The 23,014-nt window shown below is 46.2% G+C and overlaps 1 protein-coding gene across 7 annotated transcripts in view; it reads right to left on the reverse strand.

Annotated features, from left to right (window-relative positions):
* CAMSAP1 (calmodulin regulated spectrin associated protein 1) overlaps positions 1-23,014 on the reverse strand; it is a 96,599-nt gene that overhangs the window by 27,260 nt on the left and 46,325 nt on the right. For 6 of the 7 annotated variants that reach the window (XM_003911096.4, XM_009187864.4, XM_009187860.4 and 3 more), the window contains 2 exons: positions 11,441-11,580; positions 11,257-11,353 (listed from right to left, as the gene is read on the reverse strand). The exons of the other annotated variant lie outside the window; for it this stretch is intronic. In XM_003911096.4, coding sequence (XP_003911145.2) covers positions 11,257-11,353; positions 11,441-11,580 — 237 coding nt within the window. The remainder of the gene's footprint in view (positions 1-11,256; positions 11,354-11,440; positions 11,581-23,014) is intronic. 7 annotated transcript variants of the gene reach the window in all.

A 23,014-nucleotide genomic window follows, 5' to 3' on the forward strand; every position in this document is an offset into this window, starting at 1 on the left:
CATTCCACAGCCACATCGCCACGTACCTTCTACCCTGTTCTACAGACACACGTCACCATGTACCTTCTACCCTGTTCTACAGACACGTCACCATGTACCTTCTACCCTGTTCTACAGACACTCGTCACCATGTACCTTCTACCCTGTTCTACAGACAATACGCCACCACGGTGACCTTCAATTCTGTTCCTCATAGACATCGTCACTATGTACTTCTAATTCTGTTCTACAGACATAACATCACCACACACCTTCTACTGGTTCTACAGACACGCCATCACGCACTTTCACCCATTCCTACAGACATACATCATCACGCATCTCTACCCTGTTCTACAGACAAGAACATCATCATGCACTTCTATCCCGCTCTATGACACACACATCATCACGCACTTCTACCCCTCGCTCTACAGACACACATCAACGCACTTTCTACCCGCTCTACAGCCACACATCATCACGCGACTTTCTAACGCATTCTACAGACATACATCATCACGCACTTCTTCACCCTGTTCTACAGACAGACATCATCATGCACTTTCTATCCCGCTTCTACAGACACACATCATCACGACTTCTACCCCGTTTCGCTAGACACACATCAACCCGCACCTTTCTACCCATTCTACAGACACACATTCTATAGACACACATCAAGCACTTTCTGCCCGTTCCACAGACACACGTCATCACACACTTTCTACCATTCTGTAGCCACACGTCACCACGTACCTTCTCCCCTGTTCTACAGACACACGTCACCACGCAGTTTCTACCCATTCTGCAGAGACATGTCACCGCACACTTTATAGCCGTTCTGCAGACACACATCATCACACACTTTCTACCCGTTCTGCAGACACACATCGCCACACACTTTCTACTCGGTTCGGCTCCCTTCAGTTGTGCTACCCTACGAACCTATCTGCCTTTCCTGAGGAAACTGATTTGTCCTTCCCATACAAGCTTCTTCTCTCCCTGCCTCTCCCTGCTGATGCAGGGTGTATGAGTCCCTATTTCTAGTTATTCAGCAATTCACTGCTTCTGTGCCCGCCACATGCATATGAATAGCTGTGAGACTGTTTGTGTCTGTATTTCCTCCCAACAATGCCGTCTCTGGGACCAGCAACACTAAGGTGAGCATGCATGGCAGTGGTTCCCCAGTCATTCCCAGAGGGACCACCAGCTACGTTCACAGATGAGTATGCACTGGGAAAGGGAGAGGACATCACACCCCATGGCCTTACAGGTATCAGTGAAGGGAGAACACGCCACAGGAGTCTCTGGCAAGTCAGGTGGGAGAGCACGACGCAAGATTCTGGGACTCTAGAGCCACAGAGAATCACATGACATTAACAACAGCCCCTGATGTGCACAGGGCACTGCACGCCTGCTGACAGTGTGTTCAGAACTGCCCATCACAAGCTGGGTTCTGCCACTCACTCCAGGGCATAAGGCCGAGTGCACCAGTAAGATGGGGTTGTGCCTTGGGACCGAGCCTGCACGAGCCGCCACCAGGGCACCAGCAGCCCACCAAACTCCTCTCTACAGCCACACAAGGGCCCCTGACGACCACAGATGGAAAAGGGGAAAGCCTGGGTACGGTTAACAGTGGGTCAACTGGGAATGCAGACAAACTCTGCCATCAGCCACTCTCAGGCCAGGACAACAGGCGCACACATGAAACAGCTAGAGGTAGGCAGGTATGGAGACTAAGAGCACAGACTACCACCTGCCAAGACCAGTGCTGACTCCTAATATGGCACCGTCCTTGAGAAGACCAGACAATCACTTGACAGCAAGGTAACTACAATAGACCCCTTGCAGCCTGGAAGGGCCAGCAATTCACTTTTCCAAGAGCAGACCTGCATTCTGCATCTGAGTGTTGGTTTCTCCTGGCCATAGGGCTTCAGCAGGCACCACTACCCAACAGCTGGCAGTAGGACCCACTGCACAGGGCCCCACGTAATACTGTATCAGACCAGAGACACTCCCCAGCCTCGGAGGTACAGAGCAGGCCCAGGACTACTAGACCCCCCTCCCCGGCTATGTCTCATCCCAGAGTGAACTGGAGCTACAGCTGCTTCCTAGCATCCCTGACTCCCCATTCCTAAGGACCAGCAGGCAAGAAGAGGAGCCCCGCAGGAAGAACAGGGCTCCAGCCACGACTCGCGATGGGGTCCGATGGGACGAGGCCTTTCCCACAAGGCAGAACGGGTGAAACTGCTCTGTAAGCAGCAGGAAAAACAAGACTTCCTTCTTAAGCTGGACACTATCATGAAAAAGGTGAAGAAAGGCAGGAGGAAGGTGGCTGGCAAGATCAAACGGCTCAATCTGCAGCTCCCAACGAGACCAACACAGAAGACGACTGATTTCTCCATTTCCAGCTGAGGTACCCGGCTCATTTCACTGGGGCTGATTAGACAGTAGGTGCAGCCCACCGAGGGCAAAGCCGAAGCAGGGTGGGGAATCACTTCACCCAGGAAGCACAGTGGGTCGGGGAACTCCCTCCTCCAGCCAAGGGAAGCCGTGAGGAACGGTGCATTCTGGTCCAAATACTATGCTTTTCCCACAGTCTTCGCAACCCGCAGACCAGGAGATTCCCTCAGGTGCCTACACTACCAGGGCCGTGGGTTTCCAGCACAAAACTGGGCGGCCATTCGGGCAGACACCGAGCTAGCTGCAGGAGTTTTTTTCATACCCCAGTGGCACCTGGAAAGTCAGCGAGGCAGAACTGTTCACTCCCCTGGAAAGGGGGCTGAAGCCAGGGAGCCAAGTGGTCTAGCTCAGTGGATCCCACCCCCACAGAGCCCAGCAAGCTAAGATCCACTGGCTTGAAATTCTCACTGCCAGCACAGCAGTCTGAAGTCTACCCGGGGTGCTCGAGCTTGGTGGGAGGAGGGACGTCCACCATTACTGAGGATTGAGTAGGTGGTTTTTCCCCCACAGTGTAAACAAAGCCTCCAGGAAGTTCTAACTGGGTGGAACCCTCCACATCTCGGCAAAGCCGCTATAGCCAGACTGCCTCTCTAGATTCCTCCTCTCTGAGCAGGGCATCTCTGAAAGAAAGGCAGTAGCCCCAGTCAGGGGCTTATACATAAAACTCCCATCTCCCTGGGACAGAGCACCTGGGGGAAGAGGCGGCTATGGGTGCAGCCTCAGCAGACTTAAACATCACTGCCTGCCGGCTCTGAAGACAGCAGTAGATCTCCCAGCACAGCACTCGGGCTCTGCTAAGGGACAGACTGCCTCAAGTAGGTCCCTGATCCCCGTGCCTCTTGACTAGGAGACACCTCCCATCGGGGGTCAACAGACACCTCATACAGGAGAGCTCCGGCTGACACCTGGAGGGTACCCTTCTGGGACGAAGCTTCCAGAGGGAGGAACTGGCAGCAATCTTTGCTGTTCTGCAGCCTCTGCTGGTGATACCCAGGAAAACAGGGTTTGGAGTGGACCTCCAGCAAACTGCAGCAGACCTGCAGCAAAGGGACCTGACTTTTAGAAGGAAAACTAACAAACGGAAAGGAATAGCATCAACATCAACAAAAAGGACGTCCACACAAAAACCCCATCCGAAGGTCACCATCAAAAACCAAAAACAGATAAATCCACAAAGATGAGAAATAACCAGTGCAAAAGGTTGAAAATTCCAAAAACCAGAATGCCTCTTCTCCTCCAAAGGATCACAACTCCTTGCCAGCAAGGGAACAAAGCTGGACAAAGAATGTGTTTGACAAATTGACAGAAGTAGGCTTCAGAAGGTGGGTTATAACAAACTCCTCTGAGCTAAAGAAGCATGTTCTAACTTAATGCAAGGAAGCTAAGAACCTTGAAATAAGGTTAGAGGGATTGCTAACTAGAATAACCAGTTTAGAGAAGAACATAAATGACCTGATGGAGCTGAAAAACACAGCACGAGAACTTCATGAAGCATACACGAGTATCAATAGCCGAATCGATCAAGCAGAAGAAAGGATAGATTGAAGATCAACTTAATGAAATAAGGCATGAAGACAAGATTAGAGAAAAAAGAATGAAAAGGAACAAACAAAGCCTCCAAGAAATATGGGACTATGTGAAAAGACCAAACCTACATTTGACTGATGTACCTGAAAGTGATGGGGAGAATGGAACCAAGTTGGAAAACAAACTTCAGAATATTATCCAAGAGAATTTCCCCAACCTAGCAAGACAGGCCAACGTTCAAATTCAGGAAATACAGAGACCACCACAAAGATACTCCTCGAGAAGAGCAACCCCAAGACACATAATCATCAGATTCACCAAAGTTGAAATGAAGGAAAGAACGTTAAGGGCAGCCAGACAGAAAGGTCGGGTTACCCACAAAGGGACACCCATCAGACAAACAGCAGATCTCTCTGCAGATACCCTAAAAGACAGAAGAGCGTGAGGGCCAATATTCAACATACTTAAAGAACATAATTTTCAACTCAGAATTTCATATCCAGCCAAACTAAGCTTCATAAGCGAAGGAGAAATAAAATCCTTTACAGAGAAGCAAATACTGAGAGATTTTGTCACCTCCAGGCCTTACAAGAGCTCCTAAAGGAAGCACTAAACATGGAAAGGAAAAACCGGTACCAGCCACTGCAAAAACATCCCAAACTGTAAAGACCATCGACACTATCTATAAATAAACTGCATCAACTAACAGGCAAAATAACCAGCTAGCATCATAATGACAGGATTGAATTCACACATAACAATATTAACCTTAAATGTAAATGGGCTAAATGCCCCAATTAAAAGACACAGACTGGGCTGGGCGTGGTGGCTCACACCTGTAATCCCAGCACCTTGGGAGGCTGTGGCAGGTGAATCACCTGAGGTTGGGAGTTCAAGACCAGCCTGACCAACATGGAGAAACCCCATCTCTACTAAAAATGCAAAATTAGCCAGGCATGGTGGCACATGCCTGTAATCCCAGCTACTTGGGAGGCTGAGGCAGGAGAATCACTTGAACCCAGGAGGCGGAGGCTGCAGTGAGCCAAGACCACGCCATTGCACTCCAGCCTGGGAAACAAGAGCAAAACTCCATCTCAAAAAAATAAATAAATAAAAAGACAGATTGCAAATTGGGTAAAGAGTTAAGACCCATCAGTATGCTGTATTCCGGAGATCCATCTCATGTACAAAGATACAAAAAAACTCAAAATAAAGGGATGAAGGAATATTTATCAAGCAAATGGAAAGCAAAACAAAGGCAAGAGGTGCAATCCTAGTCTCTGATAAAACAGACTTTAAACCAACTAAGATCAAAAAAGACGAAGAAGGGTATTACATAATGGTAAAGGGATCAATGCAACAAGAAGAGTTAACTATCCTAAATATATATGCACCCAATACAGGAGCACGCAGATTCATAAAGCAAGTTCTTAGAGACCTAGAAAGAGACTTAGACTGCCACACAATAATAGTGGGAGACTTTAACACCCCACTGTCAATACTAGACAAATCAACGAGACAGAAAATTAACAACGATATTCAGGACTTGAACTCAGTTCTGGACCAAGCAGATCTAATAGACATCTACAGAACTCTCCACCCCAAATCAACAGAATATACTTTCTTCTCAGCACCACATAGCACTTATTCTAAAATTGACCACGTAATTGGAAGTAAAACACTCCTCAGCAAATGCCAAAGAACGGAAATCGTAACGAACAGTCTCTCAGACCACGGTGCAATCAAATTAGAACTCACGATGAAGAAACTCACTCAAAACCGCACAACTACATGGAAATCGAACAACCTGCTTCTGAATGACTACTGAGTAAATAACTAAATTAAGGCAGAAACAAAGAAGTTCTTTGAAACAAATGAGAACAAAGAGATAACGTACCAGAATCTCTGCGACACAGCTAAAGCAGTGTTTAGAGGGAAATTTATAGCACTAAATGCCCATATCACAAAGCTGGAAAGATCTGAAATCGACACCCAAACATCACAATTGAAAGAACTAGAGAAGCGAGAGCAAAGAAATTCAAAAGCTAGCAGAAGACAAGAAATAACTAGGATCAGAGCAGAACTGAAGGAGACAGAGACATGAAAAACCCTTAAAAATGCAATGAATCCAGGAGCTGGTTTTTTGAATTAACAAACTAGACTGCTAGCCACACTAATGAAGAAGAAAAGAGAGAAGAGTCAAATAGACACACACACAAAAAATAAAGGGGATATCACCATTGATCCCACAGAAATACAAACTACCATCAGAGAATACTACAAACACCTCAGTGCAAATAAACTAGAAAATCTAGAAAAAACGGATAAATTCCTGGACACATATACCCTCCCAAGACTAAACCAGAAAAAGTCAAATCCCTGAAAAGACCAATAACAAGTTCTGAAATTAAGGCAGTAATTAATAGCCTACCAACCGAAAAAAGCCCAGGAACAGTCGGATTCACAGCCGAATTCTACCAGAGGTACAAAGAGGAGCTGGTACCATTCCTTCTGAAACTATTCCAAACGATAGAAAAACAGGAAATCCTTCCTAACTCATTTTATGAGGCCAGCATCATCCTGATGCCAAACCCCGGCAGAGACACAACAACAAAAAAGAAAATTTCAGGCCAATATCTCTGATGAACATCGATGCAAAAATCCTCAATAAAATAACTGGCAAACCGAATCCAGCAGCACATCAGAAATCTTATCCACCACGATCAAGTTGGCTTCATCCCTGATGCAGGGCTGGTTCAACATACACAAATCAATAAATGTAATCCATCACATAAACAGAGCCAATGACAAAAACCACATGATTATCTGAATAGATGAAGAAAAGGTCTTCAATAAAATTCAACACCACTTCATGCTAAAAACTCTCAATAAACTAGGTATTGATAGAACGTATCTCAAAATAGTAAGAACTATTTATGACGAACCCAGAGCCAACATCGTACTGAATGGGCAATTGGAATTGGAAGTTCTGGCCAGGGCAATCAGGCAAGAGAAAGAAATAAAGGGTATTCAGATAGGAAGAGAGGAAGTCAAGCCTCTGTTTGCAGATGACACGATCGTATATTTAGAAAACGCCATCGTCTCAACCCAAAATCTCCTTAAGCTGATAAGCAACTTCAGCAAGTCTCAGGATACAAAAATCAATGTGCAAAAATCACAAGCATTCCTATACACCAATAACAGATGAACAGAGAGCCAAATCATGAGTGAACTCCCATTCGCAACTGCTACAAAGACAATAAAATACCTAGGAATACAACTTACAAGGGATGTGAAAGACCTATCAAGGAGAACTACAAAACCACTGCTCAAGGAAATCAGAGAGGACACAAACAAATGGAAAAACATTCCATGGTCATGGACAGAAAGAACCAATATTGTGAAAATGTCTATGCTGCCCAAAGTAATTTACAGATTCAATGCTATCCCCATCAAGCTACCATTGACTTTCTTCACAGAATTAGAAAAAACTACTTTAAATGTCATATGGAACCAAAAGAGAGCCCTCATAGCCAAGACAATCCTAAGGAAAAAGAACAAAGCTGGAGGCATCACGCTACCTGACTTCAAACTATACTACAAGGCTACAGTAACCAAAACAGCATGGTACTGGTACCAAAACAGATATATAGACCAATGTAACAGAACAGAGGCCTCAGAAATAATGCCACACATCTACAACCATCTGATCTTTGACAAATCTGACAAAAACAAGCAACGGGGAAAGGATTCCCTATTTAATAAATGGTGTTGGGAAAACTGGCTAGCCATATGCAGAAAACTGATACTGGATCCCTTCCTTACAGCTTATACAAAAATTAAGTCAAGATGGATTAAAAACTTAATTAAACATAAAACCTAAAACCATAAAAAACCTAGAAGAAAACCTAGGCAATACCATTCAGGACACAGGCATGGGCAAAGACTTCAAGACTAAAACATCAAAAACAATGGCAACAAAAGCCAAAATTGACAAATGAATCTAATTAAACTAAAGAGCTTCTGCACAGCAAAAGAAACTATCATCAGAGTGAACAGGCAACCTACAGAATGGAAGAAAATTTTTGCAATCTATCCATCTGACAAAGGGCTAATATCCAGAATCTACAAGGAACTTAAAACAAATCTACAAAAACAAACAAACAACCCCATCAAAAAGTGGGCAAACGATCTGAATAGACACTTCTCAAAAGAAGACGTTTATGCGGCCAACGAACATAGGAAAAAAGTTCATCATCACTGGTCATTAGAGAAATGAAAATCAAAACCACAATGAGATACCATCTCATGCCAGTTAGAAAGGCGATATTAAAAAGTCAGGAAACAACAGATGCTGGTGAGGCTGTGGAGAAATAGGAACACTTTTACACTGTTGGCGGGAGTGTAAATTAGTTCAACCATTGTGGAAGACACTGTGGCGATTCCTCAAGGATCTAGAAACTGAAATACCATTTGACCCAGCAAACTCATTACTGGGTATATACCCAAAGGATTATAAATCATCCTACTATAAAGACACATGCACACGTATGTTTACTGCAGCACTATTCATAATGGCAAAGACTTGGAACCAACCTAAATGCCCATCTGGATAAAGAAAATGTGGCACATACACACCATGGAATACTATGCAGCCACAAAAAAAAGGATGAGTTCATGTCCTTTGCAGGCACATGGATGAAGCTGGAAACCATCATTCTCAGCAAACTAACACAGGAACAGACAACCAAACACCGCATGTTCTCACTCATAAGTGGGAGTTGAACAATGAGAACACATGGACACAGGGAGGGGAACATCACACACCGTGGCCTGCCAAGGGGTGGCGGGAGCTAGGAGAGGGAGAGCATTAGGAAAAATACCTAATGTAGATGGGTTGATGGGTGCAGCAAACCACCATGGCACGTGTATACCAAGGCAACCAACCTGCAGGTTCCACACAAGTATCCCAGAACAGGGGAGGGGAGGGGAAGAGGGGAAGAGAGGAGGGGGAAGGGAGGGGAGGCAGAGGAGGGGGAAGGGAGGGGAGGCGGAGGAGGGGAGGAGTGAAGGGAAGCCAGAGAGCATGGAGCAGTGGAGACAGTGCGGCAGTCATGAAGGCATCAAACGAGGAAAGCCTATTCTACCTTAAATTCAAGAAGGATAGAAACTAATCTGAAAACAGGCGTTAGCAATAGCCTTGACTTAGGGCTAAACTCAATGAAAATGAAGGAAGCAAGTTTAACAGCACTACAGTGTTTCTTGCTATAAGATGGAATTGTTACGGCAGAAGAAGAGTTGGGAAGGAAAGTTAGTCCAGGGATGAAAAATTAGTTCAAGGTCACCCATGAGGAAATGAGGTGACTTAAAAACATTCTAACAGCAAGGTAACCCAGTTCTAAGCTTTTTGCCATTACTCTTTCTTATTGCAAAATAGCACGCGCGCGCGCGCACACACACACACACACACACACACACACACACAGAGACAGAAACTGCATAAAACATACATAGAGCTTAACAAATAATTATAAAGCAAACTCCAGGTAACCACCACTTGGGTCCAGAAGAAAGTCACCAGTCTGCCAAGAGCACCCAACATGCCCAATTAACCACTGCTTTTTACCCCCCTACACACACACACACACACACACACGTGCACGTGCACGCACACATACGCACATACACACCCCCTGGAAAACACAGTGGAGCTCTGCCTGCTCTCCAGCCTGTCCATGTGATTCTGTGCCTTCATTATCAGGAGAATCTTCCCTGCAGCTGCTTGTGGCTGTGGCTCACACATGCCCAGTGCTGTATAGCATCTTGTGGCATGGACATAGAACAATGCACCCCTCTGACTGCAGAGGCACATTTGGGAGCTTCTTTTTAGCTATTATGAGCAGAGCTGCTCTGAGCATCCTTTCCCTGTGTCCTGACGCACAAGTACCAAGTTTCCCTGGGGATACACCAGAGGAATTGGCTTGCTGAGCCAAAGGGCAGACAACCCACAGGACTGGGTAACACACTCAACAGCTTCAGAGGCTGCTCCAAGTAACACTCTTGCCAGCAGTGGTGAAAGGTGCACTCTCAGACACTATCCCATACCTGGTTCCCTTCTACCATTTTGCCACAAATAGATCGGGAGGATATATACACACACAGATGCTCCTCAGCTTACAGTGTGGTAATGACCCAATAAACCCATCGTAAAACGAAAATATCGGTGAGTAGAAAACACACTGAATACACTTAACCTAGCAAACATCACGGCTTAGCCTAGGCGCCTTCAGTGTGCTCAGAACACTGACATTAGCCTACAGCAAGGAGAAATCTAACACACAGCCTGTTTTAGAATAAAGTGCTGAATATCTCGTGTAATTTACTGAATGCTGTACTGACAGTGAAAAACAAAATGCTCGTAGGACACGGGAAGCACGGTTTCCACTGAACACGCATCGCTTTTGGACCACTGTGAAGCTGAAAAATCTTAAGCATTATAAGCTGCAGGCCGTCTGGGTGTCATCTTTAATTTGCATATCCTTGATGATTGATGCTAAGCAGCGTTTCATAAATCAGTTAGGCACATGGGGTCCCACTCTCATCAAGTGTTTGTTCTTTTGCCTTTTTTTTCTGTTGGTTCTTCTTTTTTCTTATTGCTATGAATGAGCTCTTTATATATTCTGGATCCTAGCTCTTTACTACATGCACTGCAAGTACCTTTTCCCCCTCTATGGTTATTAATAGTTGGGTTTTTTTTTTAAATTATCTTTATCATCTTTCAAGGAAAAGAAGGTCCAAACTTTAACGTGGCTGAATTTGCAATCTTTTCCTTTGTGGCTAATACTTTCATATTCTTTGTAAGAAATAATTTCTTAATCCAAGGTTATAAAGATATTCTTCTATACTATCTTCTTAAAACTTTCCAGATTGTCAAGCCTGGCAGATTATTTTAATCTGTAGTAAACAGATTTTTTTTCAGTTTGTTCATTCTGGCGGTGAGAACAGCCATCCTGGAACTTTTAGAGTTGTGCAATTTTTAGAGCTGTGATTCGTAACTTAATAGTTCATCAAAATCACTTAGAAAGTCTTTCCCCAAACTCTCAGGCCCATCCCTGGGATTCTGACTGCACAGGGCAAGGCAAGGCCCAGGGCTGTGCAGCTGTACAGAGCTCTTCCAAGAACTCTGCTGTGCGAGAAACAAGGACCCACTGGAGAGCACTTTCGGATACTCTATCTGGGCTCGCAAGGAAGCCGCTGACAACCTGAGGAATGTCTGTCACTCACCGTCTTTCAGCTCCTGAACATCCCTGGGCTGAACAAAATCTGGCTTGACATTCTCAAACCACCAAAAGAGCTCCGCAATAAAAACCATAACATTCGGCTAAAAGACAAAAACAAAAAACCAAAGTATGGTAAGTAGTTATCCACACACGGTTTTAAAACTGCATGCCAAATAATTCGTTATTACCTTCAACACTAAGGGCGCATACAGCATATCTTCCAAGGTGAGATAAAAACATTTATTAAGATATTCATTGGAGAATTCTCTCAGAAGCCGAATATTATACAGACTGTCAGCCATCGACGTTACCTCCTTTAAGCATATATCTAATAGACGAAAAGAAAATCACAATTTATTATAAAGGTATTCTGCTTCAAAAGAGAGAGAGAGAGAGAGAGAGAGAGGGAGAAGCATTCTGAACTGAAAACCATTTTATATAAAGGTAGTAATGAAGGTAATGACATTGAGAAATGTAGGGAGTATAGGATGTATAACAAATAACACTAAGTATAAAAAGAAAACAAGACAAGTCCAGGAACCTCTCAAGTCTGAATTTGATGGTGAACATCCAGAAAGCATAATAGAAAGCGCTCAGATCTCAAGAGTGGGCGTCCAAAACAAACAGCAACAATCACCTTTCGGTTTACAGCAGAGCCCTGCTGCATGTAGCCAGTAAATGTTGAGCCAAGTTTCTTCCACCCATCAAAACCCTCTGTTTCCGTGTTTGTAAAGGGCAGGGGGAAGGGAAATGAATAAAATGTAAAGCATCAGGCTCATCCACGCCCACTCAGTGATAACACAGGAATGTGACTAATCACAAAGATCAAGGACGATGCATAGCCCGAGTCTCCTTCCAGGAAGAGGTGGAGACTGGTGGCTATAAGCATCTGCAGGGCAACTTTCCACTGCACACGACTTTGCAGACCCTCCATGGAGGAAGCGCCAGTACGGGCAACAAGTCACAGGACCAAAGAGAATGCCCCTCCCCAGTCTCGGCACCTTGGTGTGGACTCGGGTGGCCCTCCGATAAAGAGCCCTGCGGAGAGCAGGGTGCAGCTCAGGACTCCCTGGGAAGTGACTTGACTTTATTTTGCTTGTAAATATATACATAGTGAAAAAAAAATTTTTTTCAGAAATAACTTTTTACATAAATTTTATTTCTAAGGAAAAAACCATTTTCAAGGCTTTAGAAGTGTGCACAAACTGGACCCACAGCATCCAGAGTCATTCATGAATTCTGTCCTCCTCGGTCACCTAAGCAGATTCATTCTCAAAAGAGACCTTTAAAGCTGAGGAACTGCGCACACTTACACCGCTAAGGATGTTTCCTTTGCCACGGTTCTGACCATCAAATGTTAACGTCTTATGGGCTTCAGATCTTTTCTTTTAGAAATAAAACAGCCGACATCATCTCCATCTCCAAAGGGAACCACTCTCCGAACGCTGCCGCGAACCCTTCCCACTCCTCCTGAGTATTCTACACTGTCTGCATCCACAAGTAACACAGTGTTGTCTCAGCCTTGAGAAACTTACATTAATGGTATCAAGCTATGCCTTATTTTAGCAGCCAGTTTTTCCCCCAAAACTCATGTTTGCAAACAGATCTATATTGACATGGGGAGATTTCCGTCACTCATTTTGACCGCTATGTGATCCTCCATGATTTCTCACCATTATGACACATGCTGCCATCACAGTGTTTGCGTGTGCTGTCTACGCGTGTACAGACGGGTGTTGCCCAGGCACACTCCGAGAGGGTACTCACTGGGCCACGAGCTAGGCACGCCCTCCTGCGTCACCTCGCAGCGCCCTTCTGCATGGTTGTGCCTAGCTCCAGTCCCATCAGCGGCACTCCATAGCTTGTCCCTTCCCACCTGCACCTCAGAATGACCGACCTGTCCATGTCTGCCAGGTGGAGGGCGTGAGCACCTCCTTCTCAAAGAGCATGCCTCTGACGACTGGTGTGTTTTACTTCTTCATGGTTACTGGCCATGAAGGGTCCTCTCCTGTGGGCCCTGTCCATATCGGCCTTGGGTTGTGCATCTTTTTCTTACCGATTCTGGAATCCTTTCTGGATTGTGATTATGAAAGGACTGGGTGACAGTCCTTCATCAGGCCACATGTGCTGCAAATATTTTCAATGGGTACAGTTTATCATTTCATTTTGTTTATGATGTGCTTTTGTCACAGGAAAGTTTTACATTTTAATATGGTTGCATTTAACAATCTTTTCTATTTGTGCTTTTTATAATTTCGGCAATCCATCTCTACACGAATATCATAAAAATATTTTCCTTTATCTTCTCAAAATTCTTAAATTTTACTTCTCAGGTTCGCATCTTTACTCAGAAGAAGGGGTGTTTCTGGCTCGGGTGGGGTGGGGTTTTACGGCACTTTCCCACAGAGACGTCAATGCCGCCATGTGCTTGGCCAGCCAGGGTGGCTCCCCTCGGTGAGGCCACCTCAAAGGCACCAGATTCCCTGCAAAGCATCTCTTTTCTCGGTTCTACATGTGGTTCATTCATCTGGTCCACGTGACTGTCCCGGAACCAAAACCACACTGTTTTTGGTAATGTCAAGTTAAGCAAAACTTGGTATTTTTAGGGCACATACCCCCGCACATTCTTATTCTACAAAACTACTCAGCTAAAATCTGGGACAATTTAAGCAACAAAATAAAAATGAAAGTAATGAATTATGACCTACTGAATAAAGTAAGATCCATGATGCCATCCGGATATAAACAAATACATGAATAAAGAAGCAAGCAAGCGGGGCAAATGCTGACAAGACGGGAAGACGCGCTGAGGCTGGAAGCCATCCGCAGGTGGAGACCAGCAGGTGAGAATCTGATGAGAAACATGATATTCATAGTCCAAAGCCTCTCCCCACAAATTACTAATGCATTCTAAAGCAAAAACAGCAAGCTTAGAAGCGGGGAAGGCCAGCACATGCCACCTGCACCAAGGGGTGAAGCTAGAGTCACCAACACGGAGATGTCCCAGTACTATGCCCCTGAGGTGACACGCTGGGAGGACACACCGCAAGGAAACTCCAGACAAACACACCAAGGGCCACTACTCACAACCTTACTCTTTGAAAACATCAAGAGTCAAGAGAGGTAAAGGCTGGAAATGACTCCAGATGAAGGGAAACTATGAGGGGACGCTGGGCCAAGCAGGTGCTCCTGGGTAGCTGAGCGAGTCTGGACCAGGCTGGGGATCTGTGTGCCAACGTTAGCTTTCCCAACTTTTGCTGTGTTACTCTCAAATGGTTGAGAGAGACAAAGAATAACACAATCCAAGAGAATTTCTGCATTGCCTTGTTAATATCTGTGAAGACAAAAGTATTCACTGGACTGGCAACAAGTTTTCAGAACAATCTGGAGAAAACACAAGTTTTAATACGGACTGGGGATCTAAGAACACTTGTTTCAGTCTTCTCCCAAGAGAAATACAAAAGCGTATGGATTTTCCTCGCCTCTTTTCTGCTGCACTCACTCCCAAGTGCCTCCCAGTTCTCACATGACAAGAGAATGCTCATACGGAGTGGGCACTGAAGTGCAGGGCAGGGGTACAGGGCAGCCCTGGCTACGGCTCCCGCTACCTGCCCCCTGCCAGGCTCGGAGAACCCGCTCTGTCAGGACACAAAGGCACCGCTGCTCCTGGGCCTTCACTGGAACTGCACCTGCCACCGGTGGGGTCAAAAGTCTATGAGGTCCCATCACGTCCCTACAAGGCCCAGAGCCACCATCAGAAGGGGGCGGTGACTGCCCACAAGTCACTGCCACAGAAACGTGTTCAATTTGTTCTAACATTTTACATAGGATTTTCAATCTATACGAACATAGAAAGCCAGCCTAGAATCTCCTCTCATAGTCTACTTGGTGTCAGGGAATAATCCCCCGCTTTCGGGCCACTCCATCTTTTCCTATTATCTAGGACAGGGGACATAACACAGGAGCTGACAATTCCTTGAGAGTCTGGGAAATGCCCCAGGAAGAAGCTGGTCCCTGTGGATGCATTTGTTGACTCCTGAGTCCGTTTTCTTTGTAGTTATAGGTCTATTTAGACTGCCCACCACTTTTGGCTTCAAAGAAGATTGCCCATTTTGTCTAACATTTCAAACACATATGGCACACAAATATTCTCAGTATTTTTATTTTAGTAGCTGCTATATATGTATTCTTGATCAATCTTTCCAGATTATCTATTTTGTTAATTCTTTAAAACAATAAGCTTTTAGTTTTACATATTCTCTAGAACTTTGGAATTTTTTCTACTTTATTCACTTTTTGCTGTTAAATTTGCCAAAACTTTTTTTTTTTTTTTTTTGAGAGCAGGTCTCACTCTGTCATCTGGCGTGCAGTGGCACAATCACAGCTCATTGTGGCCTCAGCCTCCTGAGCTCAAGTGATCCTCCTGTCTCAGCCTCCTGAGTACCTGGGACTACAGGTGCACGTCACCAGGCCAAGCTAACTTTTTAATTTTTGGGGTCTCATTATGTTGCCCAGGCTGGTCTTGAACTCACTGCCTCAGCCTCCCAAAGTGCTAGAATTACAGGCATGAGCTACCACATCGAGCAAATCTGCCAATTTTTTTTTAACTTTTATTTTAGGTTTGGGAGGGTGCATATGAAGGCTTGTTACATAGGTAACCTCACGTCACAGGGGTTTGTTGTACAAATTATTTCATCACCCACGAATTAAGTCCAGTACCCAACAGTTATCTTTTCTGCTCCTCTCCCTCCTCCCACCCTCCACCCTCAAGGAGATCCCAGTGTCTTGTGTTTCCTTCTTTGTGTTCTTAAGTTCTTATCATTTAGCTCCCATTGTTTTTACTGAGACAGAGCCTCACTCTGTCACCCAGGCTGGAGTACAGTGGCATGATCTCAGCTCACTGCAACCTCCACCTCCCGGGTTCAAGCAATTTTTCTGCCTCAGCTTCCCGAGTAGCTGAGACTACACGTGTGCATCACCACGCCCAGCTAATTTTTGTATTTTTAGTAGAGACGGGTTTCACCATGTTGGCCAGGCTGGTCTCGAACTCTTGACCTCTGGTGATCCGCCCACCTTGGCCTCCCAAAGTGCTGGGATTACAGGCGTGAGTGACTGCGCCTGGCCTTAGCTCCCACTTCTTAAGTGAGAACATGCAGTACTTGGTTTTCTGTTCCTCTGTTAGTTTGCTAAGGATAATGGCTTCCAGCTCCATCCACATTCCTGCAAAAAACATGATCACAATCTTTTCTATCGCTGCATGGCAAAATTTTAAAATTTTTATTTTACTTTAAGAAGCTGGCTGGGCTCATGCCTGTAATTCCAGCACTTTGGGAGGCCAAGGCTCCCGGGAAGACCACCTGAAGTCAGGAGTTCGAGACCAGCCTGGCCAACATGGTGAAATCCCATCTCTACTAAAAATATTTAAAAATTGGCCGGGTGTGATGGTGCGCGACTGTAGTCCCAGCTACTTGGGAGGCTGAGACACAAGAATTGCTTGAATCTGGGTGGTGACAGAGGTTGCAGTGAGCAGAGATCGGGCCATTGCACTCCAGCCTGGGCAACCAAGCAAGATTTCATCTCAATTTAAAAAAAAAGAAAAAAAAAAGCCAAACCATTTGTTTTGAAAAGCTTAAGAGAAATAGGTCTCTGCCTATATTAGTCCATTTTCACACTGCTGATAAAGACATACCTGAGACTGGGCAATTTACAAAAGAAAGAGGTTTACTGGACTCACAATTCCACATGGCTGGGGAGGCCTCACCATCACGGCAGAAGATGAAAGGTACATGTCACATGGCGGCGGCATGAGAGAGAATGAGAGCCAAGCGAAATGGGTTTCCCCTTATTAAACCATCAGATCTCATGAGATTTATTCACTACCACGACAACAGCTGGGGGGAAACCGCCCCTGTGATTCAATTATCTCCCACCAGCTCCCTCCCACAGCGCATGGGAATTATGTGAGTACAATTCAAGAAGAGATTTGGGCGGGGACACAGAGCCAAACCTTATCACTGCCCGTTCCACTCCTTCTGCCTGTGGCCTTGGTAAGAGAACATGCAGCCCCATCCCCTACCCTATCACTAAGAGGCTACAGCCCACTGTCACAGCAGACAACAACCACAGTGTGGGTGGTCCTCTGTGTGCCTCCCCAGCCGCCACACAGCCAAGGATGTGTGATTAAACCCAGACTGAGTCTCTGTACACCATAACTATGTAACCATCTTCCACAGCTGGGCTACACAGTATCTCTACTTACACTCCTTGGACAACTCTTCATTTTTCCTGGATTTAATACTTGGCTCAGTTATTCACCTATGTTACTGCCTCTGGGCCAGACAGGCCAACTGCCTTCTACTGATCTGTGCCTCTGTCCCACGTTCCTGGCCCATCCATGGGAAGGCTGGCACAGTGGATTTCGGCCCGAGCCTCCCTCCACCTCCTCTTCAGGATGGTGTGCGTGGGCACGCTCCCCGGCACTGGGAAGCCACCACCCAGTCATCTTCCTTCCAGGACTGTGGCTGAGGAATCTGGTGTCATTGGGGCTGCCTGCCTTGTGTGTAACCCGCTTGGTCTCTCCACAGTTATTTGGGATCTCCTCTTTCCCAGGGGTTCTGGAGTTCATCGTGGTATGCTTTGCCATGGCCCTTCTTCAGAAATCCTGCTGGCCACCCAGTGGGTCCTTCCTACTTGCCACTCATGTCCTTGGGACATTTTTCTGCATTTTATGTTGACTGAGTTCTTTTCTCCTACTTTCTCCTCTCTTTCTTCGTACACTGATCCTTATTTTTCTATCTTTTTCCCCTTATTTCCCATCTCTTTGCTTTTCTGGTTCTACTTTCTGGGAGATTTCTTCAACTCTGTCCTCTAGCACTTCAGTGGCTCTCCCATCTTAGCACCAAAGATTTCCTTCCCAAGAACTGGTTTTCGGGGGCTCTTCAGACTTTGCCAGAGAATTCTAAACAAGCTGTAGCACTCCAACAGCTGTTCTGAGTCTGATGATTCAGTACATACTTACGTGCCACTACCTTGCAGACATCGTTTCCAGAGTCCTGCTGTTGGTTCTGAGGTCCAAACCCTCTCATCTCTAACATTTTCTGCTGCTCACCTGCACCATCTCTGTTGATTTGGGTTCTCATTCAGGTCAGTGGTTTTCCTCAAATGTCAGGAATCTTTGGCTGCCGCTCTTAGTAAGGAGTGAGTCACTGTGGGTCTTTTTCCTGAGGCCGATTTCTGCAGAGAAGAATCCTTCCCCGTGCTGCATGTGGGGCAGGTCTGCGTCATGGAGTCAAGCAAGAGAAATGGTGGCTTCTGGGGCAGGGTGCACTGGGAGGAGAACCAGTCTCATCTTCAAGTATGAAGAATTTTACACAAAAGCCCTGATTTCAGTGTCACCTCATCCCCGCCTGCACCTGGGGTCTGAGGCTAGAGTTTATCTGGCTCAGTTCTCCTCAAGAGTGTCCCGCATCTACTAAGGGCGTGTGAGGAGAAAGGCACGAGAAGCAAAGTGAACCGGAGCTCTCGCTGCTATAGACCAACTTTCAAAGAATCCACCCCAGGTACTGCTGTCCACCAGCATCCTTGGTGCTCCATTCTGCTGTCCAGGGTCCTACAGGATGAGCCTCTTTGCTTCCCCAGCTTGACACCCACCCCTCCTCCGCTTTGCTTTTTTTTTTTTTTTTTTTAATTACTTCTCCATTAGTGGACTTGTTCAGAGTCCAGATATATCCTAGTTTCATCCAAAATGGAATCTGCAATTCAGTTCCTTATTCTCCTTGTTTGGGAGTGACTTCTGACTAACAGAAATGGACAGAAAACTGCCCTTCATTTCTCCTTCAACTTTTTTTGGGTTTACTTCTATGTTCTTTTTCTGATAACAAACACCTACTCAACACCAACTGGCCCCAAACACTACTTCAGATGACTGGGATACATCAGTGAGCAAACCAGGTAAAACTCTGCCCCTGCTGAGCTCACACTAGCAAGTACCACTACGTTTTCCCCTACGGTCCATGAAATATTTAAATGTCTTCTCTGGCTTCCAGGCACTCCATCTTTTAAGATTTTAGAATAACTGTGCATTTGTCAGGGTTCTCCAGACAGACAGAACCAATAGGACATACGAGAGAAGTTTGCTCACAAGATCACAAAGACAGAGCAATCCCACGACAGGCCAACTGCAAGCTAGGGACTCAGGGGTGGCAGCATGCCTGGGTCCAAGTCTGGAAGCCTCAGAGCCAGTGAAGCTGATGTGCAGCCCCCAGGCCAAGGCCAAAGGCCTAAAATCCCCCAGAAGGCCATGGTGCAAGTCCCAGAGTCTAAAAGTCAAAACACCTGGAGTGTGATGTCCAAGGACAGGAAGAGAGAAGGTGCCCCACTCAGGAAGGGAGAGAGAGCAGAGAGGGAGAGTCCCCCTCCTCCACCCACACTGGGGGCAGGTCTTCCTTTCTCAAGCCACTGACTCACACCCATCACCCCTGGAAAAACCCTCAGACACACACCCAGAAACAATGCTTCACCAGTCACCTAGGCATCTCTCAATCCAGTCAAATTCATACCTGAAATGAACCATCATTAATTCACAGGCAGGAAAAAAGGCTGCATCTTCTAGCTGGTGAGTTCTCACTTGACCTTACTGTGGAGAATGTACTGGTTCTTTGGGATCTGCTGCAGTCTCACCTGTGGCCTTAATCGACTGCACGTTTTATAAAGGCTCCAGTGCTTGTCTTTACTGTCTCTAAGTGAGCAGATTCCACAGTGGCTGGTGCACTGGATAAAGCCTGAAGTCCTCTATGGCCTTACTAAATTGTCTGCTTTATCAATCAGTTTCTGCTACAAAAGTCAGCAATGTGGCTCTGTCCATTTCTCCTTGTAACTCTGTCATTTTTGTTTGTTTGTTTGCTTTTTTGAGACAGAGTCTCACTCTGTTGCCCAGGCTGGAGTGCAGCGGCGCAATCTCGGCTCACTGCAAGCTCCGCCTCCCGGGTTCACGCCATTCTCCTGCCTCAGCCTGCGGAGTAGCTGGGACTACAGGCCCCTGCCACCTCACCCGGCTAGTTTTCTGTGTTTTTAGTAGAAACAGGGTTTCCCTGTGTTAGCCAGGATGGTCTCGATCTCCCAACCTCGTGACCCACCCACCTCGGCCTCCCAAAGTGCTGGGATTACAGGCGTGAGCCACCGCACCTGGTCATAACTTTGCCATTATTTAAAATCCATTTTGATGTTCTGCTCTTACATATAATGAGTTTCAATACAGTCACACCTTCCCGTAAACCATTCACATGATTATAATTGGTAATGAGCCTGTATCCTTAGCAATTCGCTCTGTCTTAAGATCCCCAACAGACATACAGGGCAGGCCGCACACAATGAAGGAAAAGTCAAATTTATGAACTAGAAGGTAGACTTCAGAAAGCATCCAGGACCAGATGCGGTGGCTCACATGGAATCCCGGCACTTTGGGAGGCCAAGGCAAGCAGATCGCTTGAACCCAGGAGTTCAAGACCAGCCCGGGCAACATGGCAAAACCCTATCTCCACACACACACACAAAAATACAAAAGTTAGCCAGGCATGGTTGTATGTGCCTGTAGTCCTGACTACTCAGGAGGTTGAGATGGGATAATCACCTGAGCCTGAGAAGTCAAGAGAAGTCAAGGCTGCAGTGAACCATGATCACACCACTCTACTCCACCCTGGGTGACCGAGTGAGTGAGACGTTGTCTCCAAAATAAATAAATAAATAAAATAAAAGGCATCCAGAACTCAGCAGGGAGAATATAAGAGATGAACACATAAAAGAAGGTCCCATGGCCAGGCGTGGTGGCTCACGCCTGTAATCCCAGCACTTTGGGAGGCCAAGGCAGGTGGATCACCTGAGGTCAGAAGTTCAAGACCGGTCTGGCCAACATGGTGAAACCCCATCTCTACTAAAAATAAAAAAATTAGCAGGCTGTGGTGGCGGACACCCGTAATCCTAGCTACTCAGGAGGCTAAGGTGGAAGAATCGCTTGAACCTGGGAAATGGAGGTTGCAGTGAGTCGAGATCACGCAGTTGCATTCCAGCCTGGGTGACACAGCAAGACTCCGGCTCAAAAAGAAAAAAAAAAAAAAAAAAAAAAGTGCCAAGATAAGACCTGGGGGATGAAGAAAATCGCAACACAGCTCAAGACTCCATCCCCCATCCCCAGTCTTCTTTAATTTGTCTAGTTCTCTTTTTATGTCCATCATTTTAAACATCCTGTTATCTTTCACCCATGTCCTGGTGCCAAATCAGCTGCAGTACCTGCTTTCCCTGCATGGTTTCTGATTTCTCAGAGTTCGTCTTCCAGCAGGGGCTCTTCTCAGTGGGCAGCCAGCATCCCCCGGCTCGTGGAAATGTCCCTGTATAGCCAAGCTGTGCTTTATCCCTGCCAGGGTCCATGAGCTTCACTAGTCCTAGACTACTTGTTGCACTAACGTTCAACTGGCATTCCCACGCCATATGGGTGACACACATCTCAACCGTCCTCTGATCCACTGTGTACCCAAGAGCTGCATTTCCTCCTTAAAGAGCTTCTCCTCCACATCCCCAGAGCCAAGGGCATCTGTCAGACCTCCTTGGTTCACTCCTGGGCAGTAGGTGGAGTTTTCCAGTTCTCTTCCCAAGAGGTCCCAGTCACAGCTCCTGACAGCACACAGGCCCAGGGCCAAACGAACATGGAAACTCAGGCCCAGGGGCCCCAGGGCACCTACCTGTCCTCCACTGAGGAGTTTTCACTCAATGACAGATCATCTCCTGGTACCTGAGGCTCTCTCCTTCTTCCTTTTTTTTTTTTTTTTTTGAGACAGAGTCTCACTCTGTCACCCAGGCTGGAATGCAGTGGTGCAATCTCGGCTCACCACAGTGTCTGCCTCCCGGGTTCAGACAATTCTCCTGTCTCAGCCTCCCGAGTAGCTGGGACTACAGGCACGTGCCACCACACCCGGCTAATTTTTAGTAGAGACGGGGTTTTGCCCCGTTGGTCAGGCTGGTCTCTAACTCCTGACCTCAGGTGATCCACCTGCCTTGGCCTCCCAAAGTGCTGAGATTACAGGTATGAGCCACCGTGCCCAGCCTCTTCCTTTAAGTGCAGCTATATATTTGTGAAACTATTTTGTCTAAAAAACTGTATTTTCCAGCACTTTTACGCTCAGCAGGAACAAGATCAATGTCAGCTCAATGCACCCAGGGCCTGAAGTCCGACACAAATGCTTCCATATTAGTTCGGGGGGCACCTCTTGGCCTGGTATCTGCCTACTTCAGAAGGAAGGGTGCTTAGCAAAACCTAAATCAGAATTCATGCTCCCCCTGGCCCCTGTCCAGACACCCACTGTCATGCTGGTGATAGTCATTCACTGTCTCTCTCCTCGTTGTTAGGTTGTAAACACCTGGAGGGAGATATGCTGTCATCGGAATGTCCCCAACACCAAGCGTGTGGCAGTTGTTCATAAATGGTTCATAAACAGACTCAATTTTGCATTAATTTTCCCATCCTCAAACTAAGTTCTAGATGATTTAAATCAGTTGAGGAAGGATTTACAAAAGCTACCCATTCTGAGACATAGGTAAAGTCACAAATACTTTCACACATCACTCAAATACTTTCAAGTACAATTTCTCTCTCCCTCTCCACCACCCCCCGCCCCTGCCCCGGGCTAAGGTGATCATCTCTCCTTAGCCTCCCAAGTAGCTGGGACCACAGGCGTGCACCACCACACCCGGCTAATTTCAAAGTGCAGTTT

The sequence above is a fragment of the Papio anubis genome, chromosome 13 (assembly GCF_008728515.1).
Source record: "Papio anubis isolate 15944 chromosome 13, Panubis1.0, whole genome shotgun sequence".
Taxonomy (NCBI): Eukaryota; Metazoa; Chordata; class Mammalia; order Primates; family Cercopithecidae; genus Papio; species Papio anubis.